General features: G+C 40.3%; 2 protein-coding genes and 1 long non-coding RNA gene across 3 annotated transcripts; 1 reads left to right on the plus strand and 2 right to left on the minus strand.

Annotated features, from left to right (window-relative positions):
- The first annotated feature begins 1,835 nt into the window (after nt 1–1,835).
- LOC4344640 (vesicle-associated protein 4-1) lies at nt 1,836–4,782 on the plus strand. The gene is made up of 7 exons (XM_015794709.3): nt 1,836–2,492; nt 2,947–3,017; nt 3,413–3,494; nt 3,582–3,700; nt 3,971–4,048; nt 4,133–4,252; nt 4,362–4,782. Exons 1-7 carry the CDS (start codon nt 1,976–1,978, stop codon nt 4,419–4,421), a joined length of 1,047 nt encoding a protein of 348 aa, XP_015650195.1. The 5' UTR covers nt 1,836–1,975; the 3' UTR covers nt 4,422–4,782.
- Nucleotides 2,104–2,999, minus strand: LOC107282062 (uncharacterized). The gene is made up of 2 exons (XR_001548296.3): nt 2,900–2,999; nt 2,104–2,802 (listed from the first exon to the last, which is right to left on the minus strand). It is a non-coding gene; the product is annotated as an uncharacterized lncRNA (long non-coding RNA).
- Nucleotides 4,783–6,321: 1,539 nt separating the features above from the next.
- On the minus strand, nt 6,322–11,550 carry LOC9266372 (external alternative NAD(P)H-ubiquinone oxidoreductase B2, mitochondrial). Its single transcript, XM_015794706.3, has 10 exons — nt 11,288–11,550; nt 9,720–9,984; nt 9,151–9,357; nt 8,645–8,895; nt 8,268–8,484; nt 8,087–8,191; nt 7,457–7,729; nt 7,227–7,348; nt 6,857–6,976; nt 6,322–6,744 (listed from the first exon to the last, which is right to left on the minus strand). Exons 1-10 carry the CDS (start codon nt 11,380–11,382, stop codon nt 6,657–6,659), a joined length of 1,743 nt encoding a protein of 580 aa, XP_015650192.1. The 5' UTR covers nt 11,383–11,550; the 3' UTR covers nt 6,322–6,656.
- Nucleotides 11,551–14,417: the final 2,867 nt, after the last annotated feature.

Consider the following 14,417-nt stretch of genomic DNA (forward strand, 5'->3'; position numbering starts at 1 on the left):
GACAAGAGCTCGCTCGAAATGTATGCGAAATTGTCCCTGTCGATCCGACGTGCCTCGCAAGCTCTGCCATTGACTTCTCCAGCGCTCTTGTAGCACACCACCACTGTACCCTGCCCCTTCTTCTGCAGCGTTTTGTTCCATCTTGATTATTGGATTCTACTGCCAGGCCCTACATATTTCCTCCTTAGAATCTTTTAAGATTTTTAAGATTTTTCTTCTTTGTAGAAAATTCCAGTGTTTGATTGGTTGGTCCACGGTTGATAAGCTCTATAATAATGATGAAGTAACCAAAACAAAATTGGTAGTAAAAATATGTATTCTTATATTATCATTAGCGGTTTAAAACTCAATGAAAAACAAACTAAGACAAACAAAAACCTAAATTTTAAAATAAGTTATTAAATATAAATGTTAGCTACGGTTGATAAGCAACAAGCTGATAGGGAGAGTGATGTTCCTCGGAGCTCAGTGGTGTTCACCTGGTTAGATTATCTAATCCTAACTTGATTTATACCATGTTAGTTGGTAGTCAGTCAACAATTAGATTATGTATTGAACTTATGGTAAATTTTGTTCTGGTTCGAACTTATGGGTTTTCTTTCTTCCATCCTACGAAACTCTGTACCTTACTACTCCGTGAATATTTTAGCAGTAGCCGTGAATGTTCTTACCATTATAATTAAATATATTATTATTGTAATTAGTACGTGACATTTAATTTAAGAGGTGGTTAATTAATGGATAATGAGCTTGATGGATGTCCAAAGATTAGTAAAGCACACTAGCACTCTGCTTAACCATTTCAACCAATATCCACTAAAAGTGACAGTACTTTGCCTAAGGCACTAACTTAAAATATTTGAGAATATTTTACTTTTAATTGAGATATCCTTTTTAAGTCAACAGAGTCAACTGCCTTGAAAAAGTCATTAGTAAAAGGCAAAAGCGCGTGTCCAAGTCAATCCATACATATCCATCATCTTTAATTTTGTGCTTAGTGTTAGACCATAGTTTTAGGCCATCGTTATAGCTCATATCAACCCTACCTAGGTAGCTAGTAATCCATTCTCCCATTAATTAATTTCTATGTGCAAAATTTATACCCAGAAGTAGTTATTGTTCCTAGAGTTTACTAAAGATAATGACCTCATTCATCTAATGATGATTATAAACCTTATTACCAATGAAAAAAATAATAATTTGTAAGTAAATCATATATGCTTGTGTCCTTAACAATCCAAAATTCTGAAAATCAATTGTAAGAAATAAAGTTTGATGAAAAAATAAAATTAACTTTAAAATACAGTTTTAAAATGTAAATTTTGATGATGGTTTATAAGTTGTAGCCTTATAGGACGAATGATGGGAGTATAAATCATCAGGACAATCAACCATAGCATCCAACTAACTAAAACAACGGGAGGTTCTACTACTAAACTAGCCACTAATAATGCAATCATGACAAACCAGCAAAGGAATAAACTTATTACTACCAGATTCATCAAACCAAACCTTGGACGAGTTTACCTTCATCCCATGATAAGCGGTAACCATGAGATTTGTTGTGGTTTCAAAACTAAAAAATTACCACACGTAATATATAACTGTAATAACCACACAATAATCACACGGTTTCGCAAATGAGTAAGTAGTCCCTTCATCTCAGTATATAAATAATTTGAATTAGATGAGATATATCCTAGTATTATAAATGGACAAAGTTAGTACTATAATTTATCACATACAACTAAAGTCATTTATATTTTGGCACGAAGAGTACCTGTATTAGGGTTTTTTCGGGAAGCTTAAAATTCTGAGAAGTTAGCTAGTGAGAAAGAAGCTGAAAAACTCAGCTTATGACTTCTAGTTTATTTTTCAGATTCTACAGTTATATATTCTCATCCTCTAAATAAAAAGACTATAGGAGCTTCCGTCAAGTAGCGAGCTTCCGTCAAGTAGCGATTAAACAGGCCCTATGAAGATTAGCGAGGGAAGGAGTGTGGTGGGCCCCACCAAGCAGGAGAGGGGGGTGTGGGGCCCACCATGCAGGGCCACTCACTCCACCACCACAATAAGAGAAGACGAATTGACAATTCCACCGCCGCCCGCACTTTGCTTTGCTTCCGGTCTCCGGTCTCCTCCTCCAAACTCCGGTCGGTCTCCGGCGCGGCGCAGCCGAGCCCCCACCATACGACGCGGGGAGGCAGACGACGGGGCGCCGCTGCTGCTGCCCGGGGAGCCACCGCCGGTCGCCGCCGCAGCAGCAGCAGCAGCGTGTTCAGAGGAGAAGGGGGCAGCAGGTACCTTGGGGCTCTGCCGCATGCCGCTGTGGGGGACAGGCTCGTCCGCGGCGTCCGCGGCGGCGGAGGGCAGCGCGGCCGGAGGGGATGGGGCGGCCCGCTCGTCGTCCGGCGGCGCCGCGGTGATCCGGTCGCTGCTCCCCACCCGCCGCCGCCTCCGCCTCGACCCGCCATCCAAGCTCTTCTTCCCTTGTACGTTCTTCTTCTTCTTCTTCTTGCTCTGGTTTCATGGCGGTTGCTCTGTCCAAGGATTTGGTTAGTTTCAATCCTTTGTTACAGTTTTGGTTGGATTAATTGGAGAGTCTCCTTTGCTGCGCGACTGCAATTGTGTTCTTGATTTGCTTGGCTCGGACTTAGTCAGAGGCGCTGTGTCTTTGTTTCTCTTCGCATACTGATTTGTGGTTAAGAATAGTCTCTGCTTTGTGGCGACATAAAATTCTCACTTGTTCTTCTGTTTCCGCTAAGAAAATTGGCTTCTTGTTTTTTTTTCTCTTTCAAAAACCTGCGAAACTCGAAAAAAAATTGAAACGAATTGCCTATGATTAGTATGTTGCTCGTAAACGGAATAGATTGAATCAGCACGGTTGATGGATACAGACTCTTTGCTTGTGTCTGATTTTGCCGGAATTGATACTGATTGCTACAGATGAGCCTGGGAAGCAAGTCCGGAGTGCTGTCAAGATCAAGAACATCAGCAAGTCTCATGTAGCATTTAAGGTAAATTAACACAACTCCTCTCTGATGGCTTCTTCATCAAACTAGATGCTATACCAGTGGTTTTGCAAATGATAGTAGTTACCAGTAACTCAGTAAGTAGTAGCCTAGCAGTCCAGCTGCTGTTAATTTTAAAGGTGCAGCTCAGATTAATGATGAAATCAATACTCTCAACAACTCATATTGAAGGTGAGCTATATTTTAGGATTTAATCAATACTCTCAACAACTCATATTGAAGGTGAGCTATATTTTAGGATCATCTGTTAATTTAAAGATGCTCATATTTTTAACAGATGGCTATGTATTGATCTCCACCATAAAAATCTATTGGTTCAGTCCCCACTTACACAGTAGCTACTAATAAATCACTAATTTGATGCATTCCTTTTGTTCTAGTTCCAAACAACAGCACCGAAGAGTTGCTTCATGAGGCCTCCAGGTGGTATACTTGCTCCAGGAGAGAGCATCATAGCTACAGGTAATGCAGAGTGGACGTTCACCTTTGATGTGCATTCCTGTTTTTTTTTTCCTTCGCCTTCCTCACTCCTTGCTTATGTAATGGTAGTGTTCAAGTTTGTGGAGCATCCTGAGAATAATGAGAAGCCATTAGATCAGAAGTGCAAGGTTAAGTTCAAGATTGTCAGTCTGAAGGTCAAAGGACCTATGGAGTATGTCCCAGAACTGGTATGTTTTCTTTTAATCTTTAGCTTGTTCAAAAGTTTTAATTTTGATGCTTAATGCGTTCTCAGTTTTGAAAGACAAGGACTTATAGAATTACATCCCACACCCTCACTAGTAATTCATTCATATTACCTGAAGTTTTAGTGACCTTGATATTAATATCAATTTTTTTTCACCTGTAACACAAAATAATACAGTTCGTTTGTTATGAACCTCCACATATTTTGTCCATTTTAGCAGTGCATGGTCTAAAGTGTTACCCTTATGTTACAGTTTGATGAGCAGAAAAACCAGGTAGCAGTTGAGCAAATTCTGCGTGTTGTATTCTTGGACGCTGAGCGTCAAACCCCAGTAAGTTTCAGCAATTGCTTTTACTCTTAATGCAACACAGTTGTGAATAATAGAAAGTTTACCACAAATTTGCACTTTCTGCAGCAAATGGACAAGCTCAAGCGCCAGCTTGCTGAAGCAGAGGCAGCACTTGAAGCACGCAAGAAACCTCCAGAGGACACCGGCCCCCGCATTGTTGGTGAAGGCCTTGTAATTGATGAATGGGTAAGATCAGGGCACAGAATTCTTAATGACAGTTGTCTGGTCTTTTACTATTGTGTTAGTGGCTGTCTCATGTGACCATATAACATTTCCTTATTTCCCCTTATTTCAGAAGGAGCGAAGAGAGAGATACCTTGCTCGTCAGCAGATTGAAGGGGTTGATTCAGCGTAGACACGGCACCATGAACTGTAAACCATTGGTTGCTTGAACATATCGTTTTATCGTCGCCACACATCCTTCTGTCCATGGTTTTTTCAGTTTTTACAAAGGTTCTGCTTGGAACAAGAGTGAGGCTTTGTGTAATTAGGATTTGAGCTTCATGCTGCACTTCATTCCTGGGTCTACATGTAGATAGCCAGTCACTGCTTGATAATAATATTTTCTATGCTAGATCATGTACTTGGGGTTGTGGACTTAGACGTGTGGATGCGATACATTTCTTAGGTGATGTTCCCATCAATATTGAATGTAATGTTGTCTGAACGTGCTCTTCAAAGTGATAAAATGAAAGCTCTCCTATCATGTTACTCTATTTCTTAGATCTACATGCTTCTGTTGCACATATTGTAGCTAAGTTTCCTTCTAAATAATATATTAACTAGCCAGCCTAGTGCCAATTATCCAGGGAATCATCTATGAAAAGTTATTCAAGGGTAGTACCATCTTGGAATTTATTTTTTGTAATATTGTGTGTGAGTTATGTACTGACAGGTCTTTTGAGGAGATGAAACATTCTGGGCTCAGCATCTGGTTCTCATGTTCTTTTGTTCTTTTATTTGCCTGTGTGACCTGTACTGATATAATTGTTCTTGTTCCTTTGTTCATATGATCTGTACTAATAAAACTGTTGAGCTGGAAGAATTAGGTACAAATACACCTATACCTAACCAACTAAACCATTAGGGGAATAATAATGGAATATAGTTAATAGTTTAGTCCTTTGGGGTTTGGACAACCTGTTGCTTTCTTTGAATTCATACTTGATGATTTGTTAAGAATTTATTTCCATTTCATAGCCAGATAGATGCAATCAGACATGCTTGACTTTTAAAGCTGAAAAGGTGCAACTTGCAGCTTCTTATCTTCTATTTAGGATTCTTTCATTGTCATTGAGACAAAGATGTATTCTCTAGAATATATATTTTTTATGTAATGTCACCCGGTCACCCCTTCCTTTTCTTCTTCTCACTTTTTCTTTCTTTCTTTATTTCTTCTTTTTTTTTTCGTGAAGAGTGGTAATCCTTTGGCCTAACTCAAAAACTAAATATTTGGCCCTAGTAGATGCAGGTGATGATTCTATTTGGATTGCTCAATGTATTATTTTACATTATGGAATGTCTGAAAATTCAGCTAGAGGTCGTATACCTTTCTATTCTTTTGGTCGAGTTGCTTTCAGATTGGATTATTACCTCATGAAAAATAAGCAGCACGAATTAACAATGTAGCAGATGGACATTATCAGCATTGTTTTTTTTTTCTTTAACATGGGATGTGAATTGTAAGTAAAGTGTATCCTCCCTGATTTTCTTCAACATGTTGCACCAAACTATATAAGGCCTGCATCTTCTTCCCTAACTTTGGATGCATCTCTTGAATTTGCCATAAAAACTGTACCTCTTGCCCTTAGTTTGAGGGAACTGTCTGCCCCACTATTGGTTCTTTATGTCTCAGCATGCCCAGAAACCCATCAATAAGGTAATGAATAGTGAGAACGACCTAAACGGCTGCACCTAAATTAGCATTTTCCAGGAAGATGTTTTGAACTCAGAGATTGTTCATGTTAAATTCAAGAACTATGAACTGCAAAGACAAACTATTGGTCTACATCTTAATTAGGCAACAATTTTTCCAACTAACCATACATAACAGGGGTACAGACCACAAGCACATGCTACTGAAACATGTTCAATCATAGAACTACAGTTCTCCAAAAACAGAATGAGCATCAACTACAGCCAGCATAACTGTTTGGCATGTTGCCACTTAATGATGAATATTGGCAGTTCATATACCATCATTTCAACATAAACCAAACGAGACATTTCAGATAATCCACTGGGCTGCTGCCATGGAAAGATAACAGAACTCATTTAAACAAGATTTGACAGTAACAAAAAGAGGTCAGGTCCAAAGTGGTTTTCTTTTGCTTATCTTTTAAGGTAAAGAAACTACTAAAGAATCTGCAGGTTTGCTCATGCCGCAAAAGTACAACACTCTTCAAAAGAAAGGTACAAAGGGAATTTTTCCTCCGTGGTGCACTATGTAAGAAAAAAAAAAGGGTAACTTTTATTCTTTCCTAACCAAAAAGAATATATATTTGCAGAAACAAACTCGAGTGGGAGGCAGGCACTACTGATGCACTTAGCTTCTGATGAATATGTCACAACAAAATATTTTCCTTCTTGACTATATGCAACTTGAGTCCCTACCGAAGATAAAGCGACGGCTCCAGTCAGAGATCACCAGTGCCCTCGTGCGCCAGCTTATTTGTTTACTGAATTCAGAGAAAAAAGAGCATTAGACACCAGCATAGATGAACCAAAATGGGGGCACAGGAGTGATAGCAACATAACCTTTGTCACTCTGAAATGGAAGAGAACACTTACGTTGCGTAGACAGAATACCAGAGCCACTGTGTGCTGTGGCCAATGGAGATCCAATCACCAGGGAGCTGTGCAGCAGTCTGCTCACCTCCTAGTGGGGCAAATTGGCCTAAATGCCTGTACCTGGATGAATCAGCAAAGCTATCGTATCAGATGCCTGTGAAAAGGAACTTCTAGAATTATGCAGACATGGACAGATTAACGCGGAGCGCAATCTACTGCTACATACTTCTGTCTTTGGGTTTGGGAAGCTTACTGTTCAATGACACTTTTAGTTGGGTAATTATAACAGGCATTGTGTTTCATTCAACTGGTTTCTGGATAATGTCAAATGGTAATACTTCTAGCAGCATAATAAGCAGAGAATAGGAACCTGAAAGGGCGGAAACGATGGCGTCCTTCTCCCCTTATACGGATGGGGCCTTCAGGGTTTTCTTCAGCATCCTTCATCTTATTGAAGCACCTAGCCAAATATTGTCCCTGCTGTGAAGCAACCTGACAAAAAAAACAGACTAGTTAACACTTGGCAGTGATGCACTTCCATGAATTTTCGCTTTGAAACTGTCAAACCAGTGAAAATTCCAAGGAGGAATAGAAAGCGACCTGAGCAGTTGCAGGCAGATTTTTGACTTGCGAATCAACAAGAGAAAGAGCTTTCTTAAATTCTTCAATGTTCAGTTCTACAGATTCCTTTTCAGCATCACCTTTGGCAGTCCTTACTAAATCAGCGATTCCATTCATTTGCCTGCTCTTCAGATAGAGCTCTACCTGGGGATATCTCACGTAGATATCATCCAAGACATCTTGGATTTCTTTCACTGTCAAGGTTCCAGAGTTATCTTTATCTGCTACTCTGAATATTTCCGAGATATCATCCTGCATTACAGATCAAGAATATAAAGCCATATATATTGACATAACAGAAACAAAATCTTTTACATTCATCGACTTATAGCTTGTATTGCAGGAACAAAGGATAGTTGAAACACCCCCTCACTCAAAGGTAATTTGTCAATGCAGGTATACTGCTTCCATTATATGCTAGTACAAGTCAAATGAGCTACCATTTCCACTACCACTTAATAAAATCCAGGAGCATTCCAAGTTAGCAAAGATAGATGACAGGAGTCTCAAGGAAGCTAAAAAACAATGTCAAGTATGCAAGAAGATGAACAGAAAAGAAGTCTTATCTTCATAGAAGAACGTACACAAAGATCAAGTCCCATTACTTACCATTACTCTCCGCTGGTTTATCGTAGCACAATCTCCTACAGCATAAACACCATCACATTCACGGACCCTTAGCCATTCATCAGTGGCTAGTACACGCCGTTTGCCCTGCAAATGTAGACGGAGAATTAGATGGATAACTCAGCTAGCTACAAAGAGTCGAGCTGAGTTTCTTGCTAGGTACCTGCCCAATTTGTTTCATGAACTCTGAAATGAAGGGCCGGGTACCAATACCAGTGGACCAAACAGCCATTCCATAAGGAACCGCGATATCTCCAGTGGCTGGATTTTGCATGGTAATTGCATCCTTAGCAACCTTCACAACTTTGTATCCAGTTTTCACATCAATGCCATCCCTTCCAAACTTATCCTCAGCAAATTCAGTAATCCTCTTGTCAAACCTATAGGAAGCACATGTAATCAAAGTTAAATTTACAAGGGAGGGTAAGCTTGCGTTGCCGCATCCTTCCATCATAGCTAATCATGGTAATGAGAAAAAGGTGAATCACTAGTCATAACTTCATATGAATCAAATGCAACAGAAATCCAGTATGGCCTTACATAGTCAGTATGTGATCTGCAGCTTCAATCAGTGATATCTTGACAAGGTGCTGAATAGAAGGATACAGCTTGGATAGATCTTCGGTAACAAAATCGTGCAACTCTGCGGCAAATTCCACGCCTGTAGGTCCACCACCTACAACAACAAAGTGAAGGTTCTTCTTCCTCTCTTCTTCATCCAGGTAAGGAAGACTTGCTCTCTCGAAGCAGTCCATCACATTCCTTCGGATCTTTTGGGCATCCTCTACTTCCTGTGATTCAGTAATGACAGTATGAACATAGAATGTATGATTATAGCACAGAAACAATGAAAATGTAGTATATGAATTTTTTATTTTAAAAAATAATATAAACTTTTCCGTTTGAAAATAAGTGCAAATTGTGTATATTACACAATGGAGCACTTATATGAGTCATATTCTATGTCAGATATCCGTACACCAATACCGGGTAGTGATGAATTTCATAGTACAAGTAAGTCATTTCATTTCATAGTGCAAGCTTACCTTCAAAAAGAAGCAATTCTCCTCAACACCTGGAGTGTTAAATGTATTAGACCTAGCTCCAACTGCTATCACAAGATAGTCGTAGTCAACCAAGAATTCGCCATTTCCATCAAGATTTGTCCCTATATTGGACCGGCAATGGATCTTCTTGTTTGATGAATCAATCTTAAAGCATTCTGCTTCCCAGAATTTGATATCTCCACCTTTCTGCAAGGGAATTCCAGAAAACAATGTTAATGCATTTTGCTCAGAATTAACCATCTAGTTGAGCTTCCCTACGAAATCAAAACTTAGTGCATGTAAGAAACTTAAGCTAGTTTTTTAGAGGTCAAGAAATTCATTAAACCATTGAAAAACAGACCAGTCTGTTTCTCAGTGTATTAACAGGTTGTTAAAAATGTGAATAAACAAGTATTATATTGCTTTGATACGCAAAGCCATCAACTCTACATTAAGCCCAAATAACAAATAAGTTGTCCAAATTGCTCTGATAAAGACAAGGCGGTGACAGAAGTATAAATATAGAAAAAAACAGAGCAATCTGTGGAAATTTCTGAGAATCATCATACCTTCTCCAAAATCCTACGAATCGGCTCAACAACGCTCCTTGGCTCAACTGTCCCACAAGTGACACTTGGGAGCAGGGGCGTGAATGCGAAATAATTCCGAGGTGAAATGACCTGAACATCATACAGTCTGCTGTCAAGATTCCTCAGGAACGTGGTGCCACCCCAACCGGTGCCAAGAACAACGATTTTCTTCTTTGGAGGTCCCTGGGGCTTCCCAACAACATCATCTGAATTGGAATCCGCATATGCTACTAGTCCTCCACTACTGCAAATTTGATAAGCAACAGATGAGCAACATGCTTAGAAACATATGACAATGCAAAAATATTTAAGAGTTCACATAATTCTTCATTGTAAACTAGTCTGAATGCATCATATGGACGCATAGATCAGCTCAAGAACCCAATCATCCAACAGTGACGTTTCCAAACATTCACACGTCTCCTTCTACAAATAGCTTGGAATGTCCCTATTTACAAACCCCGTTAACATCAGTAGGCATAATTACTGCGATGGACTAGTCGGATCAGGAGTTGAATTTCTTCTTGCTCTCGCATCTTCTCAAATAGATAGGCATATTGCCTAACAAAATATATAAAGTTATTCAAGAATTTGATGAGAAAATGCAGTAACCAAATGTTACTGTCAAAACAGTTAGGCAAGAAAGGTCTAGTTGTGATTTGTGAAAGAAACGGAACTTCGCAAGTTCAGAAATGAATGGCAATTATGCACATGGCACCGACTTCTCACCTACCTTTGTACTAACCATCATGTGTTGTGTTCACGTTCTTGTTAGTAGTAGTATTAAATTAAACTTTTGAATATCATAAGTACAAGAGATCTCAAAGCACAGCTGGACTTTTTTTTTAAAAAAAAAGATGAGAAGAAAAATGCTTATAGAATGGAGAGATGGATGGAGGAGGAGAATTTTTCTTGTTGATCTCATGGACCACGAATATATGGTGGAATATTCATGTGTGGACACGTCGGCGCCAACGATGTGGCCATGTGGCGAAGGAGGAGCAAATCTCTCGGGGGGTTCTTTTTTTCCCCTTCCCTTTTCCTTTTCTGTTCTCTTGTGACATCCGGAATTAATTTCACAATACAAGAAAACTAATCTTTTTTAAATAAATAAATAAAATGCTAAATATATACGGAGTGGAATGGAAAAAAAATGGTGAGGTAAAAAAGAAATCCTTGCTCTAGATATGAAGAGTTAAAATCAGAGTTGATGTCGAGCAGATAAATTGGTAAGCTGAGAGGAGAAACGATGCGATCGTGTTCTAGTTAGGGAATGAGAGAAGTGACGCCCCCAATCGAGATCCATAGATCGGTGAAGACGAGGAATGGAAAATTCATTTTTAAAAAAAAATATAAAAAAACTAAAATTAAACGAAAATGGATGATTTAGGAAAGGAACTCGTCGATCTCCGTAGAAACTACGAAAATCCATCTGAATACACGCGAGAGGCGAAGGTTCAGGTTGATGGAGGAGGAGGCAGCGGAGGTGGAGGCAACGGAGAGAGCGGCCGGCGAACTCGTTGGTCGGAATGGGGGGAAGTACGTACCTGGCGGCGCCGAGGACGAGGACGAGGTTGGTGAAGGTGGGGCGGTGGTTGAACGCCCTCGACGCGCCCTCCCACATGAACGCCGTCCACCTCATCGCCGGCGCGGCGCCCTGCTGCTGCTGCCTCTTCTCCGGTGATCTCGGAGGATATGCTCCTCCGCTCTAGGCTCTAGCTAGCTACGCTACGGCGAGAAGGTAGGAGGAGTAGAGAGAAGGTGGTGGAGGAGGAGGAGACGGAATTGGTGTGCTTTTCGTCTGGTCGCCGTAGACCCAGGAAGAAGAAGGCCTATATAAAAGCTTTGCAAATGCAAACTATTGGTTCCACGACTAAATTACTTTAAATTAATAATTATGTATTTTAGGCCATGTTTGAACCTAATTATGTAAAGGACACGTTAAACGAGAGATTATTACTCCATCCGTTCTAAAATATAAGCATTTTTGACTTTGATACGGTCTCCGAAATACTAATTTAATCAATAATATCTATAAAAGTAAAATATTTTAAGTAAAAAGAGTTGTATATTATGATAGTTTGTTTAATTATAAATATAGTAACATGATTGATTTTTTTTGTTATTTTGCTACTAATAGTTAAAAGTTAAAAATGTTTGACTTGTCACTATACTAAAATAGCATATATTTTAATATATTTTAGGACAAAGAGAGTAGTAGTTTGAGATTTTAACTCTTACAAACTTAAAGAAATATTATTTGATATTTTAAAACAACATTTATATTGAATGTTTTAGTATGATTCTGGGGTATAAAATAGTACTAATTAGTACATGCTAATAGAAACTGAGACAGAATATGTATCTTTGCAAGGAATATAGAAACCTCATTTATATCTTTTGAACTCTGGGAAAAAAATAAAGAAAACGGAGTACATGTACTATAGTGATTCTCATGAACAAGTTATGACTAATCGGAGACATGTGATTGATACCGAGAAATACTAGTGATTTTAAAAAGTACTCACTCCGTCGCATAATATAAGGAATTTTGAGTTTTTCTTACTCTGTTTGACTACTCGTCTTATTCAAAAAACTTATACAAATATAAAAAACAAAAAGTTGTGCTTAAAGTAATTTGGATAATAAAGTATGTCAAAAAAATAAATAATAATTCTAAATTTTTTTAATAAGACGAGTGGTCAAACTGTGTAAATAAAAACTCAAAATCTATTATATTATGGGACGAAGAGAGTACTAAAATGGAGCACGTTATTTATTTTCTTTGATTTTGTAGGTTGGCGGCGTGGCGGTGGTGAGGCTGGTGAGTGGGGCCCCACTCCAGATCAAAGGCTCCCCCCGGTCAAAGGAGGCTGGCTGGCTGCTTTCTCGTTTGTTCCGGCGAAAGAGGAGAGGAGGAGGGTTTGGCGTTGGCACACGTGGTCAGCATGCTAATAAAGCGAAGGCACAGAGCCACAGACTAAGAATCATTTTAAAAACTGATGAGAGTGGGTGGCGCCGGGCGGGCATGACTTGCTGCGCAAGAAGAACAGCATTTGGCGGAGAGATCTAGAAGAAAGACCAACCGCCGAATCCTATGCACACAACGGATATCCTATCGTTTGCTTTAAGCTGTTACTTAAACTTGAGCCTTCAATTTTAATTTTTCAACTTGATTGCTTTTGAGTCACTAACAACCTATATTAAAAGTTGTATGAATAAATTACTTTTTATCTCAAGCCGTTACGCTTGTAATCAACACAGGTAACCGATAGGAACCATCAATTTTGACGTCCGCCGACAGCAAACTAAGATCAGGCGCAAAGCACCATAACGAACAGTGGTCTCAAGCATTCACACTAGAGCCGAGCTTTCTTGGCAGTGGGGGACCAAGGCCTCGTGACGCCTAGCCGTGCTTGTAGAGGTCGTAGTGGTCTCGATACCCCTTAGCTCAAGGATTGTGGCGCCACTGCTCGGAGCCACGCATTGGGCAAGTTTGGAGAGGAAACAATGGCTTCGATAAGAAAAGGTGGTCCGGGAGGGGGAAAAGAGAGTGGAAGAAGAAAAGGCGGGTGCACCTGGAAATCGACCACCGCCATGCGTTGTTGAGGAGCGCATTCACCATGGTACTTGTCGCCCCTTCACCGCGCGGAGCTCATAACCGGCCAACCTGCTCCCTAAGGCTGTCACTGCTCCCCGCAATTGTAGATCCGGCGAGTTTGCAATCCAGATCCGCGCGATGAAGAAGAGCTCGTCATCCTCACCGCTGCAGTGGCCCCTCTCATCGGTGGAGAAGGATCACTATCCTCACTCCCGTCATGGTCCCCTCTCGTCGGCGGAAAGGGAAATGGAGCTCACTCTGGATCCGCCGAGCTCGCGGTGAATCAGAGGAGAGGGATCTCGTCGAGGAGGAGGCGTGGACGAACAACGGAGGTGTCGGTGGCGGCATGAAGAATTGGGGATTAGGAGAGAGGGGGGAAGGGGATCGAGGGGGAAATAAAAAAAGAGAGGGTGGTGGCTGACAATAGGTTTGTGTTGTGCTTAGTGGCATATTTGTAATTCTTTTTGTTGCTTTAGGGTACGATATAAGCTTGACAGTAAGATATACCGTAAGAGCAGGTATATAAATAGTTAGGGGCTGAAACGTACAAATGTTTTGGAGTGGTTTGCACTGTGGGTAGTATGACATTTGTACAGTTCTTCCAATATGGCATGCTGAGACCACTGGTACCCGTGGTCTCTATTGTACGCACCCTAACTAGTTCTCCCTCTATCCCAAAATAAGTTTGTTTTCTTCATAATTTTTTTTTATAAACTAGAATACCCCACTTTATTAGATCTAATATAATTATTTTTCACTTTATCAATTTTACACGTAATTAATTACTTTCTACTTTTTATGAACTTCGATGTAACTTTATTCCAGTAGGACACGGATGGTGTAGCTCTCTTGAGTTGCATTGCGTTACCCGGCGCCGGCCAGGGCGGACGGAGCTGACCTGATGACTTGACCAGCACCAGCAGCACCATCTTCCGCTCTTTCGTCGTGTGTCACATGGCAGAATATATGCCAGCACCAATGGATGTTACTTGTCGGTGCCACGTCCGGTCCTACACGTACGTACGCGTCTCGTACGCCGAGAAAACGACACCGTCTGTTACGACGAACAGACGAGT

The sequence above is a fragment of the Oryza sativa genome, chromosome 8 (genome assembly GCF_034140825.1).
Source record: "Oryza sativa Japonica Group chromosome 8, ASM3414082v1".
Lineage (NCBI taxonomy): Eukaryota > Viridiplantae > Streptophyta > Magnoliopsida > Poales > Poaceae > Oryza > Oryza sativa.